General features: G+C 31.3%; 1 protein-coding gene across 1 annotated transcript; it reads right to left on the minus strand.

Annotated features, from left to right (window-relative positions):
• Positions 1-16,686: 16,686 nt before the first annotated feature.
• On the minus strand, positions 16,687-17,338 carry LOC122581571 (chloroplastic import inner membrane translocase subunit HP30-1-like). The gene is made up of 2 exons (XM_043753804.1): positions 17,018-17,338; positions 16,687-16,815 (listed from the first exon to the last, which is right to left on the minus strand). Exons 1-2 carry the CDS (start codon positions 17,234-17,236, stop codon positions 16,687-16,689), a joined length of 348 nt encoding a protein of 115 aa, XP_043609739.1. The 5' UTR covers positions 17,237-17,338.
• Between the last annotated feature and the right edge of the window lie 7,211 nt (positions 17,339-24,549).

The raw sequence follows: 24,549 nt of genomic DNA on the forward strand, positions 1-24,549 counted from the left end.
TATTTTTAAATTGGGTTAAAGTGTAAATTGATGATGTAAAATCAAAAAGTGTAAGTTAATTATTTTAAATTGGGTTAAAGTGTAAATTGGTGATGGGAAACCAAAAAATATAAATTAATTGTTTTAAATAGGGGTTAAAGTGTAAATTGGTGATGGGAAACCAAAAAGTGTAAATTAATTGTTTTAGATTGGGGTTAAAGTGTAAATTGGTGATGGAATACCAAAAAGTGTAAATTAATTTAGATAAATATTAAAAAAAATAAAGGATTAATAAGGATGGAAGATTAGACTGAAAGATGTGGATTAGGGGTGCCAAGTGTACCCCCAACCCCCTCTTTTAGTTATATTATAGATAGATGTCATTTAAAAAGAAAAACTTTATAATCTCCGCAAACCTAGAACTTTGTGGATATAACCATAACAGTGTTTTACTTTAATGTTTGCATCGATAAGGCTATCTCCAATGGGGTGTCTTTAGACGCCTTTAGGTGCCCTTGGATATCCTTTGCCGTTGAAGCTTGTTCAAAACTAAAGTTTTTTTGAAGGATGCCCTTACTTGTTTTTACCTAATATATTTTTGTTTTTTGTTAGAGGTAAAATGATAAGTAAGGATATGTAATGATGTTTGTATGGTTGGAGATAACATTATAGAATTTGAAGGATTTATAAGGATTTGTAAGGATATAATGTGACAGCTCAAGAACGTCTTTGGTATTAGAGAGAACCTAAAAATGTCTCACGAAATTAATAAGAAACACAAACATGCATAGATATTAGTTGAGTACGTACGTTACATCATGATCACTATCATTGATAAAACAATATTTCATATGTTATTTTTCTCAATTAGTAGCTAAGTTGGTCACATAACACAAGCATAAGTTAACAAATTTTCCGTTTGAATAGCAGTTGTTTGTTATCCTTCATCTAGTAGAAGCAAATTAAAATTAGCTGCTTCTTCTCTTCTTTTTCTTTGAAGGTTTAGGAGCACCCTTTCCTCTAGGATCATGTCCCCGATTTGCCGACGGTTCACCATAGTCATTAAGATGCACCCCAAGAAGCCTCCTTCCAGCTGCCATCTTTGTTATCGTTATGGCTGCTTCACCTATCACAAGCATTATAAAATTTGGATAATCAGTTTTTACTCTGAACATAAGCGGACAATGTTGTACTATTCACTCGAATGTATTTCTCTTAATATTGGATTTGAGGTTAGTTGTGGCTTCTTAATTAATTTGTATGAAAAATATGTAAAAATCAAAAAAATGCAACTCAAGATCTATGTATAAAAATTAATTTGTATGAAAAATATGTAAAAATCAAAAAATGCAACTCAAGATCTATGTATAAAAATCAGGGATGCATCCTCATAGTTTTTAAGCAATTACCAGTTGATATGTGTCGCATATATTTATTCACCTCGAAGGCAATAATTATTATGCATTTAATAAATTGAATCTTCATTAAATACTTAATAATTGTAAAAAATGTTTAAAAAAAATACATATGAATATCTAATTTTCTATACTATCTAATAAAACAAATTATTTATTCCCCCCCCCCCCCTTAAACTTTCAACTTTTAAAAAATCAAAAATACCCCTCTCTCGTATTCATTAATTTAAACATCTATACTTAATATACTTATAAAACTCTTAATGAAATAATTTACAATATAAATATCTCAACTCTTAATAACTACACTATCAACTTTAATATCAATTACTTTTACATTCACCACCATCATATCGCCACCCCTACCGTCGTCCCCCCTGCCGACCAGCCACCGTCAACGCCACCACCCCCGCCACCTGTTGCCGCCATCACTACCCTACAACCGCTGCATTACACAGGCATACATCTAGTACTTATAGCAAATACTTGTATATTAGAATTTCTTATTATATTTAAAAATCTTAAAGGGTGATATTTTTGAGTATTTCTGTTAAATCTTAAGTTTCATCATAAAATTTCGAGATAGTAAGAGTAAGAAACTAATTTGTCGTTAATAAAACTATTTATAAAAATCATATACTATTATTTATTTATTATAAGTAGAATTGTAGAATCAAGTGATTAACATCTTTGCATCTAGAGATAAAGCGTAAGGTTTCATCAATTCTAGGCTCATGCAAATGCCAAAGGTCATTTTCTATTATCTTGATAAAACCTAGAAACAACCTCTCTACCAAGGTAGAGGTAAGGTTGTCATCTCAACTCCCCTCACAAACCGTTGAGATATTAGGACCCTCAAATAGTGCTAACAATTTTGACACAAAGCCTGTTAATATGACACGATCGACCTGGCAAGATTCATGTCTTAACAGATCAATCCGGATCTATTAGAACATGTTAAGATCCGCTAAGGTTATACATGTATAAAAATACAAAGCATTGATATTATGATTTGTAATGTTAAGGACCATTGATCATTATGAACTTTTGTAGACACTTATTTATTGCAATGTTCATCAATCATTAAAATAATAAAGAGTAAATTACACTTTTCGTCCCTAAAGTTGACACGTTTTTCACTTTTGATCCCTAAACTTTAAAAATTATAATTTTGACCCTAAAGTTGGCCAATTTTTTCAATAACCGTCCTTTGGCCTTACGGTGTTAAAAAATAACCGTTAACGTACGCATGTGCTAAACATGTAAGGGCACTAATGTCATTTCACCTTACACTGAGGGACGAAAAGTGAAAAAATAGTTACTTGAGGGACGAAAAGTGAAAAAATAGCTACTTGAAGGACGAAAAATGAAAATCATACAAATAAACTTATTCTTCCATTCTTTCTTTTCCGATCATTTTTACAGATGGAATTTTTCGACTTTGAATCCAAATCTATAGCACAAACAAAATCATTTACTCAAATTCATGACATTCAAAACACAACCAATCAAATAAATTATAGTTCAAACATGTCAGTCATCTTTTTTTTTTTCTAAATTTTGCTTTTAATTGAAAGGAAGACTGTGGATGGTGGTGATTCTAAGTGGCGGCGGTTGGTTGGTGGTGAATGTAGACGGCGGTGGTTGGAGGTAACTGTAGATGGTGGTGGCCGGTGGTGATTGTAGGCGGTGGTGGCTGGTGTTGATTGTAGTGGCGGTGGCTGGTGGTAATTATAGGCGGCGGTGGCTATGGGTGGCAATTGCTCGTGGTGGTTATAGACGGCGGTGGCTGGTGCTGGTTACAGACGGCGGTGGCTGGTAGCGAGGATGTTGGTGGTGGTTATTAGGTGGTGGTGATTGGAGAGGCTTGGGGGTAAAGGGAAAATAAATGTCTAGTCGGAAAATTTCATCGTAAAAGAAAGAATGGAAGAATAAATTTATTTATATGATTTTCATTTTTCGTCCCTCAAGTAGCTATTTTTTCACTTTTCGTCATTCAAGTAGCTATTTTTTCACTTTTCGTCCCTTGGTGTAAGGTGAAATGACATTAGTGCCCTCACGTGCTAGCACGTGCGTACGTTAACGGCCATTTTTTAACGCCGTAAGGCCAAAGGCCGATTATTAAAAAAATTGGCCAACTTTAGGGTCAAAATTGTAATTTTTAAAATTTAGGGATCAAAAGTGAAAAACGTACTAACTTCAAGGATGAAAAGTGTAATTTACTCAATAATAAACTATCTTCTGCTAAGAAGCATGGGTTGAATTTTCCAGTTCAAATGAAAAACCTATATTAATTATTCGTATTTTTTCAAGTATCTGACTCACAATTTGAGGCAAAACTTATTAAAATACATATACATAAATATAAAATAATGCGAATGGCGAATATTAATGGATCTTGATCCACCTGACAGGTTGCACCAACCAAGATGCAGTGTTAACCTTTGCCAATATGAACTTGTGAAATGTGAAGCAAAAGAAATAGTATTATACTCTAATAAGCAATATATCTTTACTACATTATAAAAATTATACCATAAAGTTAGAAAAAGAAAAATTTAAAAATGACTAATTTGTCCTTAATGAACCCTCATTTATTATTTATATATAAAAATTACCTAATTGCCTTTAATAAACTAATTTTACACTCTAAATTTTCATCTTCTAAAATATTTACACTACCACTTTTACATTAATTATATCTACATCATTTGACACCGTCACCCTATCGCGGCCACCATGACCGTTGTTGCTGCCACCACCGCCGCATTGCGTATAGTTCCAAATGACGCATTGTATATTAATAGAAAAATGATGACAAAATCTAACTTAAATGTGTATAGTTTTTAGTTTATTGATGACAAAACTATAATTCAAAAAATATTATGGGTGTTTGGGATTACTTTTTGAAATGATTATTTGATTATTATGTTTGTAAAACGCAAATAATTTAAAAAAATGTTTAGATAAAAAAATGATTATTTGTCTTGAAAACATAATTTTAGACTTTAGTACATACTTTTTCAAAACGCAGTTTTAAAAACCTCAAAAATATTTTGAAAACATAAATTTTGTATTGTAAACACAACAACAAACACCCCGTGACATCTTTCTTGAATAATTTGTCAGGGGCAATAGACAACTTAATTAGGAAATCTTCTTAAACTATGTTCAATTATAAAACGAAAATAATAGTGTTTGCATACAAAATTAACGGATTCAAAACTCGAATGATAATAAAGCCATAAAGGTGATAAAAATTTGTTCAATAAGTTATTACTGTAAAGTAGTTGTGTTCTGAATATAGTTTTTGACCGACATGTTTAACATTTTACCGTGCCTTATACCGTAAAAGTTTAATCAAAGACACCCTACAATTAAAAATCAAAAACAATAAAATAAATCTGTAGGGAGAACAGAACACATACCAGAGGCGAAATCAAAATTCCCAGTGGCGGTTGCGAAAGAAGCAGCCATGAGCAATGCGAGCACCGCCGCACAACACCATATACGTACAAACCCAACACCCATATCGATATATATCTTTCTTTATATGTATTACTTTTAATTTCAGTGTGTACAAAAAATATTTGATTGTTGGGAACTATAAATAGAGAGGGAAAACTGGAAAGGGTTGACGTTTGACAAATCGTGGGCGCCACGAGTGGATGTGTTTTTTGTTTGTGAAGGCAGAAAGTGAGTGAAACTATTTATTTGGGCCGTTGGTTTAGGGTCAACCCTTTTTTTGGCCCATCTTTATCTGTATCTCTGTTATGTTCTGTTTTGTGCTCATAAAGTGTGTGCCTGTCTTCCTTGTTTTGTGCTCCTTTTCAATTTCTCATCAAATGGATAAATTTGAGTAACCATCAATTTTCTTTTGAAATGTATGAAAATATACTCCCTCCGTCCCATATTAAGTGTCCTATTTGACTTTTTGAGTCTTTTTATTTGAACTTTGACCGTAAATATTTTTGTTTGTATAATATAACATATATGAATTGATTGAGTTTTACATGTATTTTTCATTAATATAACTTTCATCAACTAATATAAAACAAACAAAGATATTTAAGGTCAAAGTCAGAAAAAAAAAACTTGACCAGTCAAAACTGGACAATTAAAATGGAACATAAGGAGTATATAATAGCTGCAGTCCGCTACATATTCTATTTCCCCTAGTTTTTAAGCTTTAAACGTGTGTTTACTTGGACTTTAGATCACGTAAATTGTCGTTTTCATGTTAGTAGTTTGATGGTCTCTTTAGAAGTAATACTAATACAAGTTGTTATATTGCGAATTAATTAACATTCAATATTATATTCTGTACACAAATATCATACTTTTAATGTGTCCTATCCTATTCGTCAACTATCGGTTAAAAGTATGAAATTTGAATGCTTTTGGGGTTTTTTTGGAAGGAATATAAATTTGTTTGAATGAATGTTTTTTCGTGTTTTTTAAAGATTCAATTGACGGACGGAATTAAAATCTTTTTTAATTCTTGGGGAATGGAGATTCTATTAAATGAGGTAACGTTTATATTCATACGAACGAAATCCTTTCATTTTTTGGACAACCAAAAAAACTAATTAAAGGAATGAAATTTGATTTCAGTCCATTTCGAACAAACGCAACCTTAGTTGTAACATAAGAAATGACATATATAGTGTCTAGATAATGAGGCCACTAGTAGGTACACTAAGCACCTCCATTAATGTCTATACAAGCCTCACTTGCTATCTTCACTTGCTCTTCATTTATCCTGAGGGAAAAACACATTTAAGCAAACAAGTATTATCTAATCATAGCTAAGTAAAGCTAAGTAAGATAACAAACATATAATTGATAAAACGTTTGTCCTTTTAAATCTTTAAAAAAAGATACTACATTTTACTGATTAAAGCATAAATCATTGCATGATTAAAGCATTAATCATTGCATAACATCACATTATATGTCCTTGGATATATAATCCTAATTGTGTCTAACCACGTTACACATTACTTTTCACATATCACGTTACGCTATGTGTGACATAGGTCACATATCTCATATAAGGTGAAAGATTGTGTGTAGGTAATCACACATCTCAAGTAAGGTGAAAGTTTGGCGGGTATCATTATCTGCATTAACTAATATATCACTTTTGAAGCTATGTACGAATTAACAGAGTCGCGGTTAATTAATAATGTTACAAGAAAATTTTAATTTTAATCTTTGAAAAGTTTGATAACTTTTATTGATAAAAAAAAAGGAAGGATACCTTAAATTTAAAATTAAACTAAGTTGTATATCTTTTCGACTTTTCATCAATTTATCCGACTACAAAAAAGCAAAGTATGAATTGACATGATTACCTTAAACAGTGCAACATGAATGAGAGTGAGCAAAGCTGGTGGTATTATCATCCTCGGGCCCCTAAGGCCAAAAGCTCTTATGTATATGATCCTGAAACTAACACCTGCCAACATACTGTAATGAAATATTTTCCGTATCATGAAAAGTTAGATGCTTCTTTCAAATATGAGTTTCATATATAACTATGCTTTTAAATAAAAAGTATAAAAAATTTTTAAGATATTCTCTTCTATTGTGTATATTTTCTCCTCTTTTTAAAAAACTCCATAATTTATAACTATAGTTTGAATACATTTCACGTATCTATACAAATATAAAGATCTCATTAGATAACTAAAATCTTTTACCAACTAAACAAAAACAACAATGTAATTGTTATAAATTAAATTAAAATAATAAAAACTATACCTTTATAAATAAACCTATAGTTTTACATGTTAATTGTCAAGTAAAATAATTACTAAAAAGTCAATATAAAACTTACAAATCTCATTAGAAAATTAGAATATGTTTATCCCACATAATAATTAAAATGTGTTAGCTTACTTAACTTTTCTCGAAGCAATATAATCATATAGGTATTATGATGATCATCAACACTTTTCACTATAAAAACTTAATTTTATGTATTTATTAAATTTAGCTACCACTTTGATACACTAGAGTTATTTTTGCGCGATGCGGAGGTGTAATGGTGATGTGACGAGTTGTGGTGGCACGCGAAGGTAGCGGTGACGGTGGCAGCTGTGATGATGGCGGCGGCGGTGAGGTCGGGTAGTGATGGCGGGGTGAATAGTTTAGGTTATTGATGAAACATATTATGAGAATTTTATGATGGAAATTAAATAAAACTAGAAATAAAATATGTTTTATCATAGCGTAATTTTATTTTAAATTTTATGTTTGGTTCCTCTAAGAAGCACTCGTAGTTATATCATATTCCTCTGCTCTTCATAGTTCATAGTTTTGTTTTTTGTTTCCTCTCTTTTTTTTTTTGATTTATATAAATATATTTTATTTGAATTCTGGCCTTTCCTTCAAAACAACGGAAGGAAACTCATTCTAGTTCCAAATTAAATTCCAATTCCACCTAATTCCGGCCTAACACATAATGTAGTTTTCTTGATTACATGCAACACATTATATATAAATAAATAACATATGTATATAACTACTATACTTATTGATTATCATATAGCCATAAATTAACTTACCATGCCGTGGTATCCTTTTAATTTGCCTCTCAATTCTTCCATGACAGTATATATGGACGTCGGAACAGCCCCAAGAAGAGCTAAATTACTAACCATGAACCACGGCAAGTTTGGAGCACATCTAAACTGTTTATACAGAAATTTTCAAAAACATATGAGTAGTTGTGTTCGGATTTTTCCAAAGGCATGATCAGAAGAGAAAATAAAAATAAAAACATTAATTAGGGTAACTATAGTTAACCTTTAGGCGTTTGTTCAACCAAGACCTTGACACCAGACCACTACCGCCATAGATGGCGCCTACTATGGCGGCGTTAACAGCTGCCTTCATAAGTAAAGACTGTTTGGAGGCCACTATTTCTGTAGTTGGGTTCTCGTCACCCGTCACGAAAATTTCTTCTCCTTCCTTTTCTTTTCCCATGATTTAATGAATATTTGAATGATAAGTTTTGTGCTAGCTAGCTAGTGTGGATTTTAATTAATTGGCAGAATATATGTTGACGACTATATATATCTACCAATATATATATAACAAGGTGTTAAATTCATTTCTAAACAAACAAGAACCTTTTGATGAATTCCATCTTTGATTTAAAGTCATTAGATCAAATTTAATTATTTTATCTTTTTTAAATGACAATATTAATACTTACACTTTTTATAATTATACAAAACATACCCCTTTAAAAATAATTTAAACTTTTTGGTTTCCATCACAAATTTACACTTTTTTCTCAATATTTTTAATCAGTAAATCAAAAATAATACTCGTAGCTAATATATATACCCTTTTAAATTTAATTTACACTTTTTGGTTTTCCATCACAAATTTATAATTTTTACCCAATAATTTTAATCAAGAAATAAAAAATAGTAGCTATTATATATATATATATATATATATATATATATATATATAATAGAATAATAGTTAATATTATTTTTTCAATATATTATTATATTAATAGCTAATATATATCCTAACTAGATTAATACTCGCGTAATACGCAGGAAATATGTATAATTAATAACATGTTAAATTTTTATAATATCATAAGTTGACAAATATTTAACCAAGTAATAAGTAAACCACTTGAAAACATGAAGTTATATTAGTCGTCGATTAGATTCCGCTTAACAGTGTCCAAACCGTTCGCTTTTAGGCATGAAGTTCGCTTTTGTAACAAACCTTAGTCATTCGCGACCCCTACTCTAATCAAAAGACTAAAGGCTTAAAATAAATCCAAAGACGTTAAATAAGATATATGTCATCATCATTTGATCTAATGTCTCTAAATAAAAGTTAAAACTCATCTAAGGGTCCATATTTTTTCAATTATAAATTAAGATTTCTCTTTAATATATATTTAATGATAATAAAATAATACTCTTTATCTTATGTCTTATCCAATAAAATAATTGTTAATATCATATAAAAAATACGTATCATATTTTAATTAAAATATTTGAGATATGTTTCATTTAAAATATATAGATCAATTTTCTATTGATAAAAATACTAAGCTATATTTTAAACCAAAATAAAGAAAAATTGAATATTAATAATGTCGTAACACCATGTATTTACAAATCTACCAATCTACCAATATATATCACAAGGTGCTAAATTCATTCATAAACAAACAAGAACCCTTTAATGAATTTCATCTTTGATTTAGAGTCATTAGATCAAATTTAATTATTTTATCTTTTTTAAATGACAATATTAATACTTACACTTTTTATAATTATACAAAAAATATCCCTTTAAAAATAATTTACACTTTTTGATTTTTCATCACAAATTTACACTTTTTTCCCATTATTTCTAATCAAGAAATCAAAAATAATACTCGTAGCTAATATATATATATACCCTTTTAAATTTAATTTACACTTTTTGGTTTTCTATCACAAATTTACACTTTTTATCCAATAATTTTAATCAAGAAATCAAAAATAGTAGCTAATATATATATATATATACATATATAAAAAATAGAATAATAGTTAATATTATTTTTTTAATTAATTATTATATTAATAGCTAATATATATCATAACTAAATTAATACTTGCGTGATACGTAGAAAACATATATAATTAATAACATGTTAAATTTTTATAATATCATAAGTTGACAAATATTTAACCAGGTAATAAGTAAACCACTTGAAAACATGAAGTTATATTAGTCGTCGATTAGATTCCGCTTAACAGTGTCCAAACCGTTCGCTTTTAGGCATGAAGTTCGCTTTTGTAACAAACCTTAGTCATTTGCGACCCCTACTCTAATCAAAAGACTAAAGGCTTAAAATAAATCCAAAAAAGTTAAATAAGGTATATGTCATCATCATTTGATTTAATGACTTTAAATAAAAGTTAAAACTCATCTAAGGATCAATATTTTTTCAATTATAAATTAAGGTTTCTCTTTAATATATATATTTAATGATAATAAAATAATATTCTTTATCTTATGTCTTATCCAATAGAATAATTGTAATATCATATAAAAAAATAGATCATATTTTAATTAAAATATTTGAGATATGTTTCATTTAAAATATATAGATCAATTTTCTATTGATAAAAATAGTAAGCTATATTTTAAACTATAATAAAGAAAAATTGAATATTAATAATGTCGTAACACCATGTATCTACAATATTATATATATATAATATATATATATGTCCGGTTTAGTCAAATTATCAACGGCGGTGTTGAGAAGGCCGAGTTTAGCTTAGGTGACTGACAACTTTGAGAACATCAACCTTTAACATTGATCTGCAATTTTGGAGCATGTGGTGACAGAGATGTTGCGCTCAATTAAATAAAATAAAATAAATTATCAAAATTGATGATATATAATTTAGCTTGTAAATATGTGTGACTATTGTGATTACTATTATAAAAGAATTTGAAAAAAAATAATGTTTTTACATACAACTATATTAGTAATGTACTTTACATTTATCAAAAACAAAAATAAAAAAAATAAATTCCAACCTTTTTCTTTTCTTTTTTCCCTATTCTTTTTTCTGAATAACAGTGGTGATTGGACTCAGCGTCATATCTTTTTATCATCCAGTAGAGATAGCAGACGTCACCAGCACAGTCAATCCGAGGGCACGACTGGCGGTGAAAGTCCCACTACCGTTCTGGAGAAAACCAGCTACATGCTAGAGAAAACCCCCATGCCCCACCTCTTTGGCAAGGACTTCCCAATATGCCTTTCAAAAGTTTCGAACCCGTGACCAACATTTGGCTGAAAGACATAAAGGGTTTGAATGTCAAGTTGGGCTACCAATAGAGAGGTTTATGTCAAGACTAATATTTCCAACCAAGTGATGAACTTTTAAAAAAGAGACTTATGACAACAAAGTCAATGTTTGTATGTATTCTTTATTTATTAATATTTTGTAGCAACAAAATTACAAATATACCCTTAAAAAGTTTACATTGTACAAAAATTGAAGTCGGACTCCATCCATTGTTATATTTCATAAATTTTACAAAGTTATTATAGAATAAAATCTAAACTTAATACTAATGTGTTACCTATGATGAATTCTAACTAGACAATTTAAAGTATTTAGGATACATTGTATTTCTTTATTTCGATTGATAAAGATCATAATTTCATTTTATTTATTTTTTTGTGCGAAAGGGGCAAGGGGGGAGGGGGGTCGAACTCGAAAAATGAAATGTAATGGATTGATTGGAAGGCAAGAGTCTAGGGTAAAAAAGTAGGTGGAGGTTTTGGTACTCTGGAGGCTCAAAATTTAGCATTGATATGTACACATGGATATGACATGTGGTTCAAAACTTGGATGCCGTGATGTTTAAAATCATCCATGTGATTCATGGTTCTGAGTTTGCGTTCCTATGTAAAACAAATGGTAATAATATATGGACAAATATATGTTCCTCATTATCTGAGGGACACTCGATTGCTAGCTCTTTAAGATGTTATTAAAGATCAGTTGGGAGTGAAGATAAGACAAGATTCTGGAATAATCATTGGCTTAATGGTGACAATCTTGCAACTAGGTTTAGAAGGTTGTATGCTTTGACACCATCTAAAAAACGTGTCATGTGTGATATTTTTTATGATATGACATGAAAATCCGAATGACATTTGTGATGACATGGATAAGCAATAACTTTTGGCATTGAATAATTTATTGAATCAATAAGACTTAATGAACAACATAATAAATTTTTGTAAAATTATCAAGGTCAAAAACACAAATGTTAATAAAGTGAAATTAAAAATTTGAATTCGTTAATTATTACTAATTCGTTAACTATTACTTAAGAAAATCATATTTTGATATATATAAATATAAAAAAATACTTACTCGCGTATTACGCGGGACAATAATCTAGTATTATTACTAGATTTTAGGCCCGTATCAAATATACGGGCTTATAACTTTATCTATATTAGATGTTAGTTTATAATAATTTAAAATTTAGTTTACAATTTTTAGTAATAAAAAAATGATCTATATTAAAAAACTTTGAGTTTTTTAGACTCGTGTCAAATACACGGGTTTTACAACATTATCAATATAAGAATTAATATATGGAAAATAAAACTTATACGTTAAATATAAAAATATACTTAAAAAGGAATCGAGATATTCAAATGTAAATACTGAATGCTAAATCATATCAAGGTAGGATGGTGTAGCAGGAATCGAGATTTTAGTTTATGGGTTTTCAATGATTTCGTGTGCTGTGATTTTATTTGTAGGATTCATTTTTATATAAAAAGAATATGTATCCTAAATATAACTTGATTTTAATTATTAATAACAACAATGATTATCTTAATTATAGTTTGATTACAATTACTAATAACAATACAACTACAATTAGTTTGATTACAATTAATAATATAAAATAAAATATTGATATAAATATTAATTCGTATCAATCTAAATGTTATAACTTCTCTAACTTTTAGCTATATAATTGTTATTAGATAAACATTATATAATAAAGGTATTAGTTATTTTTATATTGAGTTAAAATTTAAATTGGTGATGAAAAAATAAAAAGTGTAAATTAATTTATACATGTATTAATTTAATTAATTTTGAGAAATTAAAGACTATGATTGGTCAATTGTTGAAGTAGTTTTCTTTTAGTATTTTTTGTAGATTGTAGATTTAGCCCCGTGTCAAATATACATAACATTTTTATAATTATTATTAGTATAAAGAATAATAACCTGTTTTTGTTTCCTTGATATTAAGTAGATAATTTTGAATTTGAAAGTCTTTATGTTGTTATCAATAATTTAAGATTGAGTTCGTATATCTTGTTTCAACTAAAGTCGATGTTTATTTAATAAGATAGGCTTTATTTACATATTTATAGTTATCTAGATTATTATTTATAATTAAATATAAAATAATAATGTAATCTATTTATGACATCATCAAAATTCAATTAAGAGAAATCGAGAATTATGATTGGTTAATAAGTTGTTAGGTCAGTTGTCTTTTAGTATATATAAAGATAAAGATTATACATGTATAAATCTCCTATATATAGTGATTCATAAAGACCTAACTTTTTAAGCAAGTTATTAAACTTTTTCGAACGTACGTATTTAAAAATTAAAATTTAAATGTTAATTTGCTATAAGTACTTTTGGATTAGTTATGTTAATTTTTTAGATAAGCCCACAAAGCTACAGAGGGAACACGACCCAACTTATCGCTAACCCTCTAATCAGAAAGACACTAGCTTGATGATGACAGAAAGTTTTCTAAGACGTCTACAAAAACCGAAGATAACTACGACTCGTATATTATTGTCTATATATATGTAGCTTAATTTGACAAATTTAATTACTCGACCACCTGAAACAATATTTTCTCAGTTACATATCAATTAGTGGCGCATGTGTTTGATTTGAACTAATTATGTGCATGTCCCAATCTTCTTTAGATTTGACAATTAATATCTGCCAAACAAGTTTATTTGTTTTCATGTGTTATGGGGGTAAAACTTTTAAATAAAGTTCAATGTCAGATATTAAAGAAAAAGAAAAAAAAAAAAGATAAATAGTTCCATCCCTCGGCGCTAGAAAGTTGATCGAGTCCACTCTAAAGATCTTGAATAGTAAGTTATTTCAATCTAATTAAAGATCGATCTTGTATATAGAAACACTTTGCACAACAGCATAAGGAACAGAAAACTACTATTTGCAATCTGAACCTTGAAGCACTTTTGTAAGAAACTACAACAAATTAAGAAACAAAAACTAAAGCATTAGAATGTCAAGTTCATCATATCTTAGTTTAGCTATAAGTTTGAATTGTGGAATGCATGTCTTTAAATTTCACTCTTGTGTAGCCTTCCAATCTTCTAAATTCTTCATCGCATGCCCCCTAATTAGTGCACAAAAACAAAGCGTAAAAGATCAGTTCAACAAGTAAGATAGGTTTTAAAAGGAAAAATTAAGATTCAAACCTTTTATATGACTGATCCGAGACTTTCTCCTCTTCCTCTACATAGGTTTGAGTATTGGCAGGTTTGTGTTGACCCCAATTGCTGTTCTCTATCTTTTTAAAAAAAAGAAGAAAAAATAATTACCATTATGATTACATCAAAGTATATTACTCTAAACATGTTAGCGTACCTCCAAATATAACTAATTATGACCAAATGTATATATATAGTGGAAACTAATTAAGGTTTTGAATATTGTACGTTGACAACTTGGTAAGTTGACCAAATCATGTAAGATGGTAACGTGGCAACCTATATGAGTTGTCACATGATTTTTGATTTAAACCACCAATCTCTTTTTCAACCACCGACATAACAAGTTATATCCCCAAAATTCACCGACCTTTTCTTTTGTCAGAAATTCACTTTAATCACGAGTTTCTGAAAAATCATTTTGTTTAAAAGTCATATTAATTTTAATATAATTGTTGGTATTTGTTATCTTTTATTTTTAAATTACTAATTTTGGCTCAGTTTGCTGCCTCCTTATCAATATTTATATCTATAGTAATTAAGATTTTGAAATGATTATATTACTCTGTCACCGCTGCACATCGCGTCGGCATCCGTCTAGTATATTCAAAATTCAATATCATAGAAAACTCATATTTAATACGGAGTAAAATACATAACACCAAAATTTGAATCTAAAATCTCAAGGTCTCAATTCCCCCAAATACCAATTCATATATTGATGTTGGTGAATATTATCTATATAACTAATATATCACTATAAAGGTATATACAAAACTTAACTGAGGTTAAAAATGCTAAACCAAAGTTTTATTTTAAATTTTGAAAAGTTAGATACATTTTATAAAAGGGTAGATTGATGAAATCTCTTTGATCCCATGTACCAAATTAGTATACATAACCCAACAATGATAATGTCGAGGTAATTCAACCAATTAAAAAAATTAACAAACCAATTTATATATCCAATTAAGAAAATGTAAAAGAAAAACTAACATGATTACCTTAAACGCTCCAACATGAGTGAGTGAATAATATAGCAGATGGCAACATCACACTTTTCACACCCCAAACCTTTTTCCATATGACACCGCAACTGAGTCGTGCCAATATACTATAATGAAATATTCAAAAACTTTTATTAGTATGTGAATATAAGTTTTGTATACCTATTAATTAATTCAGCAAAGATTAAAATGTGTGTAGCTAATATTAAATTATTGGGATAAGTCTCCTGAAATGTAATAAATTTTAGATAAATTCTATAGTGTGAAATAACTAAAGTTGTATTCATTGAATGTAATAATATTTAAATTATGTGTATTGTATATAAGAATGCATATGTTACAAAATATCCGGATGAAAAATTCAAAGAAGTGGAGGCAAATGGGTTGTAAACAGACGTCCATGCTTTTAGGAGTGAGTTATACACCTAGCTTACGACATGATACGACCCTATCATAGGATGAGTTCGTATCACATTCCTAATTCAAAGCATGAGATACCAACTACTAGAGGTGCAGGATGACTAATTCCAAAAGCCATATTCTATGGAGGAAGCTACTGCACGTTTTTGTTTTGTATTTAAATAGGATTTGTGTAGCCTCTAAAAAGTAGGGATCGATTTCAATTAGATGAGTTAAGTTAAAAGAATCATGACCCTTAGATAAAAATTAAGATTAAGATTCAAAGAAGATTATTGAATCTTAGCCCTTGATTTTAATCAAAGGGTCAAGATTTATCTAACTTGACTAGTCAAGTTGGAGAACTTGAGGAAATCCTCATCCAAAAAGTAGTCTTTAAAGAAAAAGAACTCTACAGTGACTTTATAAAAAAACAACAGCAAAGTTTCAATTCTTTCTGTTATTTTCGTTCTTTGGGTTAACATATATAAGAGTCTCATATATCTAATACACAATCACAAATTCATAACAGATCAAAAACCCAATTGAAATTCTGCATTTCATCTAGCTTCCTTCTCGTTCTTAAATAAATAAATAGGATAGAAATCCCATTAGTAGTAATCTGCATCCCTCCCCACTATATATCTCCATCTGGACCATCTCTCTGTTTCTTTGTAGCAGCTAGCTAGAGCTTAATAAATAAATCCCAATCCCAGCCAACAAAACATATATATGGATGGTCAAATAAAAATAACATATATAAGTATATAACTACTACTATACTATATATAGAGATTATAGCCATAAACTTACGATGCCGTGATATCCTTTTTGCCTGTCAATCCTTCCATGACAGTATATATGGACGCCGGAACAGCCCCAAGAGGAGCAAATTTACGAGCCACTATCCAGGGCACTTTTAGAGGACAACTAGTGAACTGTTTATACAATAGAAAAATGCAAAAAACATATCATTCAATGTGCGCGCAAATACTACAAGCAAGAACTTAACACATTCGGATTTTTCCAAATGGTCCAAACACAAGATAAAGGCATTACTCTTTAATTGATCAGAAGGAAAAAAAAAAAAAAAAAACAAACAAAAATAAAAACATTAGCAGGGTAAAACTAGTTAACAACCTCTTTGTGCCTGTTCAACCAAAACCCGACAACCAGACCAGCACCGGCATAGTTGATGCCTTCTGTGGTGGCGTGAACAGCTGCCTTGACAGGTAAAGACTGTTTGGAGGTCCATTTATCTAAGAAATTTGTATATTCTCTCCATTTAGTCACTAATTCTGTGATTGGGTTCTGGTTACCCGTCACTATAACTCCTTCTAATTCCTTTTCTTTTTCCATGTATAAATTATGAATTGAATGAATGATAGAGTAAGTTTTTGTACGTGTTGGTTAATTGCCAGGATATATATTGACGACATATATAAATTCCTACATAAAGACCTAACTTTTTAAGCAAGTTATTAAACTTTCGAACATACTCAATTGTTAATTTGCTATAAGGGGTGTTTGCTATAAATGTTGTTTGTTTTGGTCTCTGAAAAAGAAAAATTCATTACCTATTGAATCAGGTTCACTTTAAATATTGATTTTTCATTCAACCCACCACCCTAATTTTTCTCCCATTCCATGCGTGAATCAAATGTGAAAGTCATATATACCCACGTCCCCACATGAGTCCTAAATAATTGGTAACCAACTAGTCTCTCATTGCTTAAAAGAAAAAAATAACGGCAATTTTTTTTTTAATGTTACATATTATATTATATGGATATTTTGGTCAATCTCTTATTAATTCCATTCCATTCCATTTTATGATGACCACCAAACATGACAAATAATAATAATGGCTCATTCAATTACGATATTCATTCACGTTCATTCCATTCTGTCGTTATTGTTGGGTCTTTTGGGTTTTATCAAAGTCATATTTTCCTTATAAACATGAAAAACGCAGCGGAAGAAATGAACCTTTCATTATGTTATATGTAGTTAAAATCAAATTTTAACATATAAAAGAAAACCCCAAACAATAAGGATCCATGTATATGAATGTCATACAATCAAAATAACAACCATAGGGTGTTTAGAAGACTACCTTCTTCCAAGCTTATGAGAAGGTTGATATGAAGAAGATGATGTTCCTAGAAAGGCCAAGTCTTCAAGATAGAAGTACCTCAAGCTTGCATACCCCAAGTCTCCAACAAACACCCAAATATGCTAGGATTTAGACTTAAAAAAACTTTCTCCTTTTGCCTTGTTTGTGCCAAAATCAAGAGAAGAAAAAGAGAGAGTTTTTGCACTTGAGAGTTGAGAGAACACTATAGCAAATGCATGTAACAATTGTGTGTTTCCAATGTAGCTAGTGGGTTATGTAAAACAAGCAAATGCATGTGCATTTTTGGGTGGGGTTGGCTGGCCACAAGGTGAGACCACATGGGTCTCACCAACTCAAAATCCACTTGCATTTTCCTTTTATACAATATATATAAATGTATTATAACATGTTATATACCTTATGTAACATATTATGTATTATACATAACACACATAAGTGTTTATTTGGCAAAATAAACACATTCACATATTTCTCAAAATAAATTATCCATATAATTTACTTATATTTCTCAAGTGCATTTATTTAGAAACCCATTTCCTAAATGCTTCAAGTATTGATATTTATTTAAAGATCATATCATATAAATACATATCATAAGTGTTTGTCTAACTTGTTATTGGGTATGACCTGACTTGGATCATCACATACTAGCCACGTCAATTTAATATGTGTCTTGGGCATCCGAAATTCCAACAATCTCCCACTTGCACAAGATTCATAGAATATTGACGCAAATAGCAAATACCGCCTAACAACGGTTTGCTACCCCTAATACGTGTGACGTAGTGCCATTCAATAACATCATCCCCTTCAAGTCTCTACTTGAAATGATTTAGGTGAATCGATCATTTTTCCTTTTGTCACAGATGTCATGTTAAATCCTAGAGACATAGAGTGATCATTCTCTATTGATTTAACTTTGTAACAGGCCTTAGACATCTAACTCTCAACGAATAAGAGGGACAAATCCCATTTCGACTACATACGTCTTTCACAATCACCTTATATCATACCTGAGCTTAGCCTTATGTACTGCCATGTTTCAGAACAGCGAAGAACCAAGTCAAAGTGTAATATTCAGTGAATATCAAGACCCAATATGTATCTCAGGTCTGAGGACACAATGATATTCGCCTTTTAAATCAAGATTACTTATGATCAATCACAAAGATTCCATGTAGTAATGCTTGAGTGCAGGTCAGTCCAATATTTGTATCCCACAAATATCTATGAACCTTGGCAGCAACACATTGCTCTATATTGAAAACCTTTTGAACATCTACCAATCCAAGTTCATAACAGTCTTACATTCATATTTGTTCCCACAAATATGATCGACTACGGACATTTAGAATAACTAATTTATTCATGGATTTAAACATGCAAAAAAAATGGAACATAACACACTTTAAATGCATAATACCAATATTCATATAAAAGTGTTAACAAATACAAACGTTCCGATATCCAAATACATAAAATAGATCAAATCCAATCACTAGAATATCGAAGTCCCATGGCACAAGTATGACTTTCATGGAGCTTCGTGAGTGGGTCCGCAATATTTTGATCGGTGTGAACTTTGCGAATACATATCTTTCCCTTTTCAACTTCATCCCTTATGTAGTTGAATCTCCGCTCAATGTGTCTAGTCTTTTGATGCGCACGAGGTTCTTTGATTTGAGCAATTGCGCCCTCGTTATCACAAAGGATTTCTAGGGGTTCTTGAATGGAAGGAACAACCCCTAGATCGGCAATGAATTTCTTCAACCATGCAGCCTCTTGTGCTGCCAAAGAGGCGGCGATGTATTCTGACTCTGTAGTGGACAATGCAACCACATCTTGCTTCGAGCTTTTCCAAGAAACAGCTCCTCCATTTAGAATGAAGATGTACCCCGATTGTGATCGAGAATCATCTCGATCAGTTTGGAAACTCGCATCCGTGTAACCCTTTACAACGAGCTCCTCCTCACCAGATCCATATATTAAGAACATATCTTTAGTATTTCTAAGATATTTCAATATATTCTTGACAGCCATCCAATGACTATCTCCTGGATTTTGCTGGTATCTACTTGTCATGCTCAAAGCGCATGACACGTCCGGTCTCGTGCATATCATAGCATACATGATGGATCCTATAGCAGATGCATATGGGATTCCATTCATTTTCTCTTGCTCAACTTTTGAGCTAGGAGATTGAGAAGTGCTCAATATAGTTCCTCTTTGGATAGGTACTAAACCTTTCTTAGAGTTTTCCATCTTGAACCTTTTCAAGATTTTATCTATGTATGCACTTTGATTCAAACCTATTAAGCGCCTTGATCTATCCCTATAGATCCTTATTCCCAAAATATAGGCGGCTTCACCAAGATCCTTAATGGAAAAGCAACTTCCAAGCCAGGCTTTTACACCTTCCAAGGTTGGAATATCATTTCCAAATAGAAGAATGTCATCGACATATAATACTAGAAAGGTAATGATGCTCCCACTGGCCTTCTTATACACACAAGCTTCATCAGCGTTTTTGATGAAGCCAAATTTCTTGACTTCTTCATCAAAACGACGATTCCAGCTTCTTGATGCTTGTTTCAATCCATAGATTGATTTCTTTAACTTGCATACTTTATTAGGATGTTTAGGATCGACAAAACCTTCAGGCTGATCCATATAGACATCTTCCTCAAGATATCCATTTAGAAAAGCGGTTTTGACATCCATTTGCCATATCTCATAGTCATAATGAGCGGCTATGGCAAATAATATCCTAATAGACTTTAGCATTGCCACGGGCGAAAAAGTTTCATCATAGTCGACCCCTCGAGTTTGAGTGAAACCTTTTGCTACAAGTCTAGCTTTATAAGTAAGCAAGTTTCCATGCATATCGTGTTTCAATTTGAACACCCATTTACTTCCAACTACTTTGGAATTTGGTGGTTCATTAACTAATTCCCAAACTTGGTTATCATACATGGATTGCATCTCAGCGTTCATGGCTTCTAACCATTTGTCCGAATCCGATTTGGACATTGCATCATGGTAGGTGGTAGGTTCATCAGAAACCATCATATAGCATTCATCCATAAGAAATCCATATCTTTCAGGTGGATAAGAAGCTCTACCAGATCTGCGAACGTTTTGTGTGCCTTGATCAACTCCTTGATCATCTTCAACATATTTTTGTTGAAAGCTAGTGTCACCCAAGTGTGTATCTGTCAGTGGTTCTTGATCTTCTTCAAGTTCCACTGTTCTAGAACTAGTTCCTTCCATAAGGAATTTAGTCTCCAAGAACTCAGCCTTTCGAGCAACAAATACATTTTGCTCATTAGGATCGTAGAAATAATATCCCAAATCATCTTTAGGATATCCTACAAAGATACATTTAGTGGATCGGGGCTCTAATTTGCTTGAGGTATCATGTCTTACATAAGCCTCACAACCCCATACTTTTAAATATGACAAAGATGGAACTCTTCCATGCCATATTTCAAAAGGTGTTCTCTCCACTTTCTTGGTTGGAGCCATATTTAAAATTCGGGCAGCAGAGATTATGGCATAACCCCAAAATGACAGAGGTAGTGAGCTTTTGCTCATCATAGAACGAACCATATCTAATAGGGTTCGATTCCTCCTTTCAGACACACCATTATGTTGTGGTGTTCCAGGGGGAGTTAGTTGTGAGATTATCCCACAACTTCTAAGATGATATTGAAAAGCATCACTTAGGTATTCACCTCCTCTATCAGAACGAAGAATTTTTATTGTCTTGCTGAGTTGGTTTTCTACTTCATTCTTGAAAATTTTGAACACTTCAAAAGCTTCACTCTTGTGTTTTAATAAGTACACATAACCGTAACGACTATAGTCATCGGTGAATGTAATGAAGTATCTTTCACCATTCCTAGTCATTGGCTTAAAAGGACCACATACATCCGAATGTATGATACCTAATAAATCTTTTGCCCTTTCATTAGTGCCATTGAAAGGTGCCTTAGTCATCTTGCCTTGTAAACAAGATTCACATACATCAAATGAATCATTTGATTTTGTTTTCAAAAGACCATTCTTTTGAAGTGTTAGTACGCGATTCTTATTTATATGGCCAAGACGACAATGCCAAATATAGGTTTCACTTAAATCTAATTTAAGTTTCTTGGTGGTAGCTTGGTACATTGAGTTGTCATATGTTGTGCTTTCATGAACCAATTCATAAATACCATTTCTAGGCATGGCTTTAAAATAAAATACATCATTCATAGAAATATGGATATCATTGTTAACAAATTTAAAATCATATCCAATATATCTTAAACGGGAAACTGAAATAATGTTCCTAGTTAAACTAGGTGCATACAAAACATTGTTCAATACAATTTCCAAACCATTTGGTAGTTTCAAAAGATAGTCTCCTTGGGCTTCAACTTGTACTTTCGCACCATTGCCCATAAAGAGACTAATGTCCCCCTTCTTGATGTTCCTTTTTCTTATGAACCCCTGTAACATATTACAAATATGAGTTCCACATCCGGTATCCAATACCCATATGTAAGAAAAAACAGTATTAAGCTCAATATATATCATAAATATTGTACCTGAGGTTTGCCCTGCATCCCTCTTAGCTTTCAACTCTTTGAGATAGGTTGGACAATTACGCTTCCAATGTCCTACCTCCCCACACTCAAAGCATGGGTCATTGACAGCAACCTTTTGCTTCTTCGTTTTTGGAGTATCCATTTTTGCCTTTCCTGTTCCTCTGTTGTTCCTTTTGTTGTTTCCCTTTCCTTTAGCAACATTTGCCTTTGGTCTGGGGTTGGCCCTTTTCTTTCCGCCTTCATTGATCATGTAAACGGGTTGAACCTTTCCTCCCATGCTAGCCTCGGCCGTTTTGAGCATCCCATGGAGCTCGGAAACGGTTTTGTCCCATCCGTTCATGTTATAATTTAACACGAAGGTCTCAAATCTCTTAGATAAGGAGTTGAGGATCAAATCCGTAGCCAACTCGGTTGAAACGGGACAATTTAGCCTTTCGAGGCGATCAATGTAGCTTTTCATTTTAAGAACATAAGTTGAGACGGGTTGAGAATCATCCATATGACATGCATGAAGCGCTCGAACCGTTTCGAAGCGTTCAACCCTTGCCTTTTGTTGGAACATTTCCTTGAGTTGGGTAATCATGTCGTATGCCCCATGGTGCTCGAACTCCTTTTGGAGTTCGGGAGTCATACTCGCCAACATTATGCAACTAACTTGCACGGAGTCATCGACATATTTAACCCAATCATTGTAGGCATCAACATTTGTTTCTTCGGGCTCATCGGGAATAGGATCGTCTAGTATATAGGATTTCTTTTCATGCTTGAGAACAATTCTCAAGTTACGAAACCAATCCACAAAGTTGTTTTGGTTAAGACGCTCCTTTTCAAGGATGGATCTTAGTGAAAAATTATGGACGTTTGGGTTGGGGTTGATTGGATTGTTAGCGGCCATCTACAAGATTAACAAAGTCTTTATTAGTATTTTCGATATCAAATATAAATTTTAATTGTTAATACCCTTTTATGTCTCATGGACAATTAATAATTAAAATCTAGAATCCAATGTTATATTTAAATGATGGTTAGGTGACCTTTATCCCATTATTTAAATTAACAAGGTAGTCAACGTTTGACAATTGTAACATTTTACAATTTCTAGTGGTATGGGATCGGTTTTAACATCTTATGTTAAGTCGGCATGTTTAATCCCATCAACGCCTTTGGTTACCATGCTTCGGTGACCCTAATCACATGGCTTCCAAGTCAAGTTGTCTCACTTATACACACATGTAAATTTATCTATACAAATGGTTAGGTGACCTTTATCCCACAAGTATAATGAATTTACCTTAACTTATAAGTTCCCTCAAGGTAGTTAGGTGACCTTTATCCTACAAAGAGTTCCCAAATAATTAAGTGTTGTATAAAAGATGGCGTTTTAACTTGTTTTTAAAGGGTCGTTTGAGTTTTTATATTCTAGTTAAAACTTTGTATCATGATGATAATTTTGAAATCCATATTTCAAAGTTCTTTTATAAAATCCATTTTTATAATTGTAGCCATTAACTTTTAATAAAAACCATTTTATTTTACCAAGTTAATGTCAATTTTAAAACCAATTTTTAAACTTTTATGTATGTCATTTAGTTTGTAGTTTTGAACATCCACATGACAATATTATCAAACAACCACACAAACATGACAAACATAATAATAAGTGCACAACATTAGCCAACTAATTTGACCACACTTGTTAGCCGAAACAAGTGTGTCAAAAGGTCCCAACCTAAGGGACAAAGTGACACAAAATTTATGTCAATGAACTCCCACTTGATCTTGCATCCAAATGCTTCAAGTAATCTTTTGTGATGTGATTTGAATGTCTTTCTTCACTCTTCCTTTTGGCCTCCAAAACAGCCCCTAAACTCTTTAAAGCCTTCTTGGAGATTACATTTACAAGAAAAAATGCAACTAGTCTACTTATTACATTCCAAATGAAA

Source organism: Erigeron canadensis, chromosome 9 (genome assembly GCF_010389155.1).
Source record: "Erigeron canadensis isolate Cc75 chromosome 9, C_canadensis_v1, whole genome shotgun sequence".
Classification (NCBI taxonomy): Eukaryota; Viridiplantae; Streptophyta; class Magnoliopsida; order Asterales; family Asteraceae; genus Erigeron; species Erigeron canadensis.

Excerpts from the sequence above, each read along its gene's own strand:
- LOC122581571 (XM_043753804.1), bottom strand. The coding sequence starts at position 17,236 with ATGGAAAAAGAAAAGGAATTAGAAGGAGTTATAGTGACGGGTAACCAG. Across the intron at positions 16,816-17,017 it reads GGTTGAACAGGCACAAAGAG|TTCACTAGTTGTCCTCTAAA; the intron begins GTTGTTAACTAG and ends TTGTATAAACAG.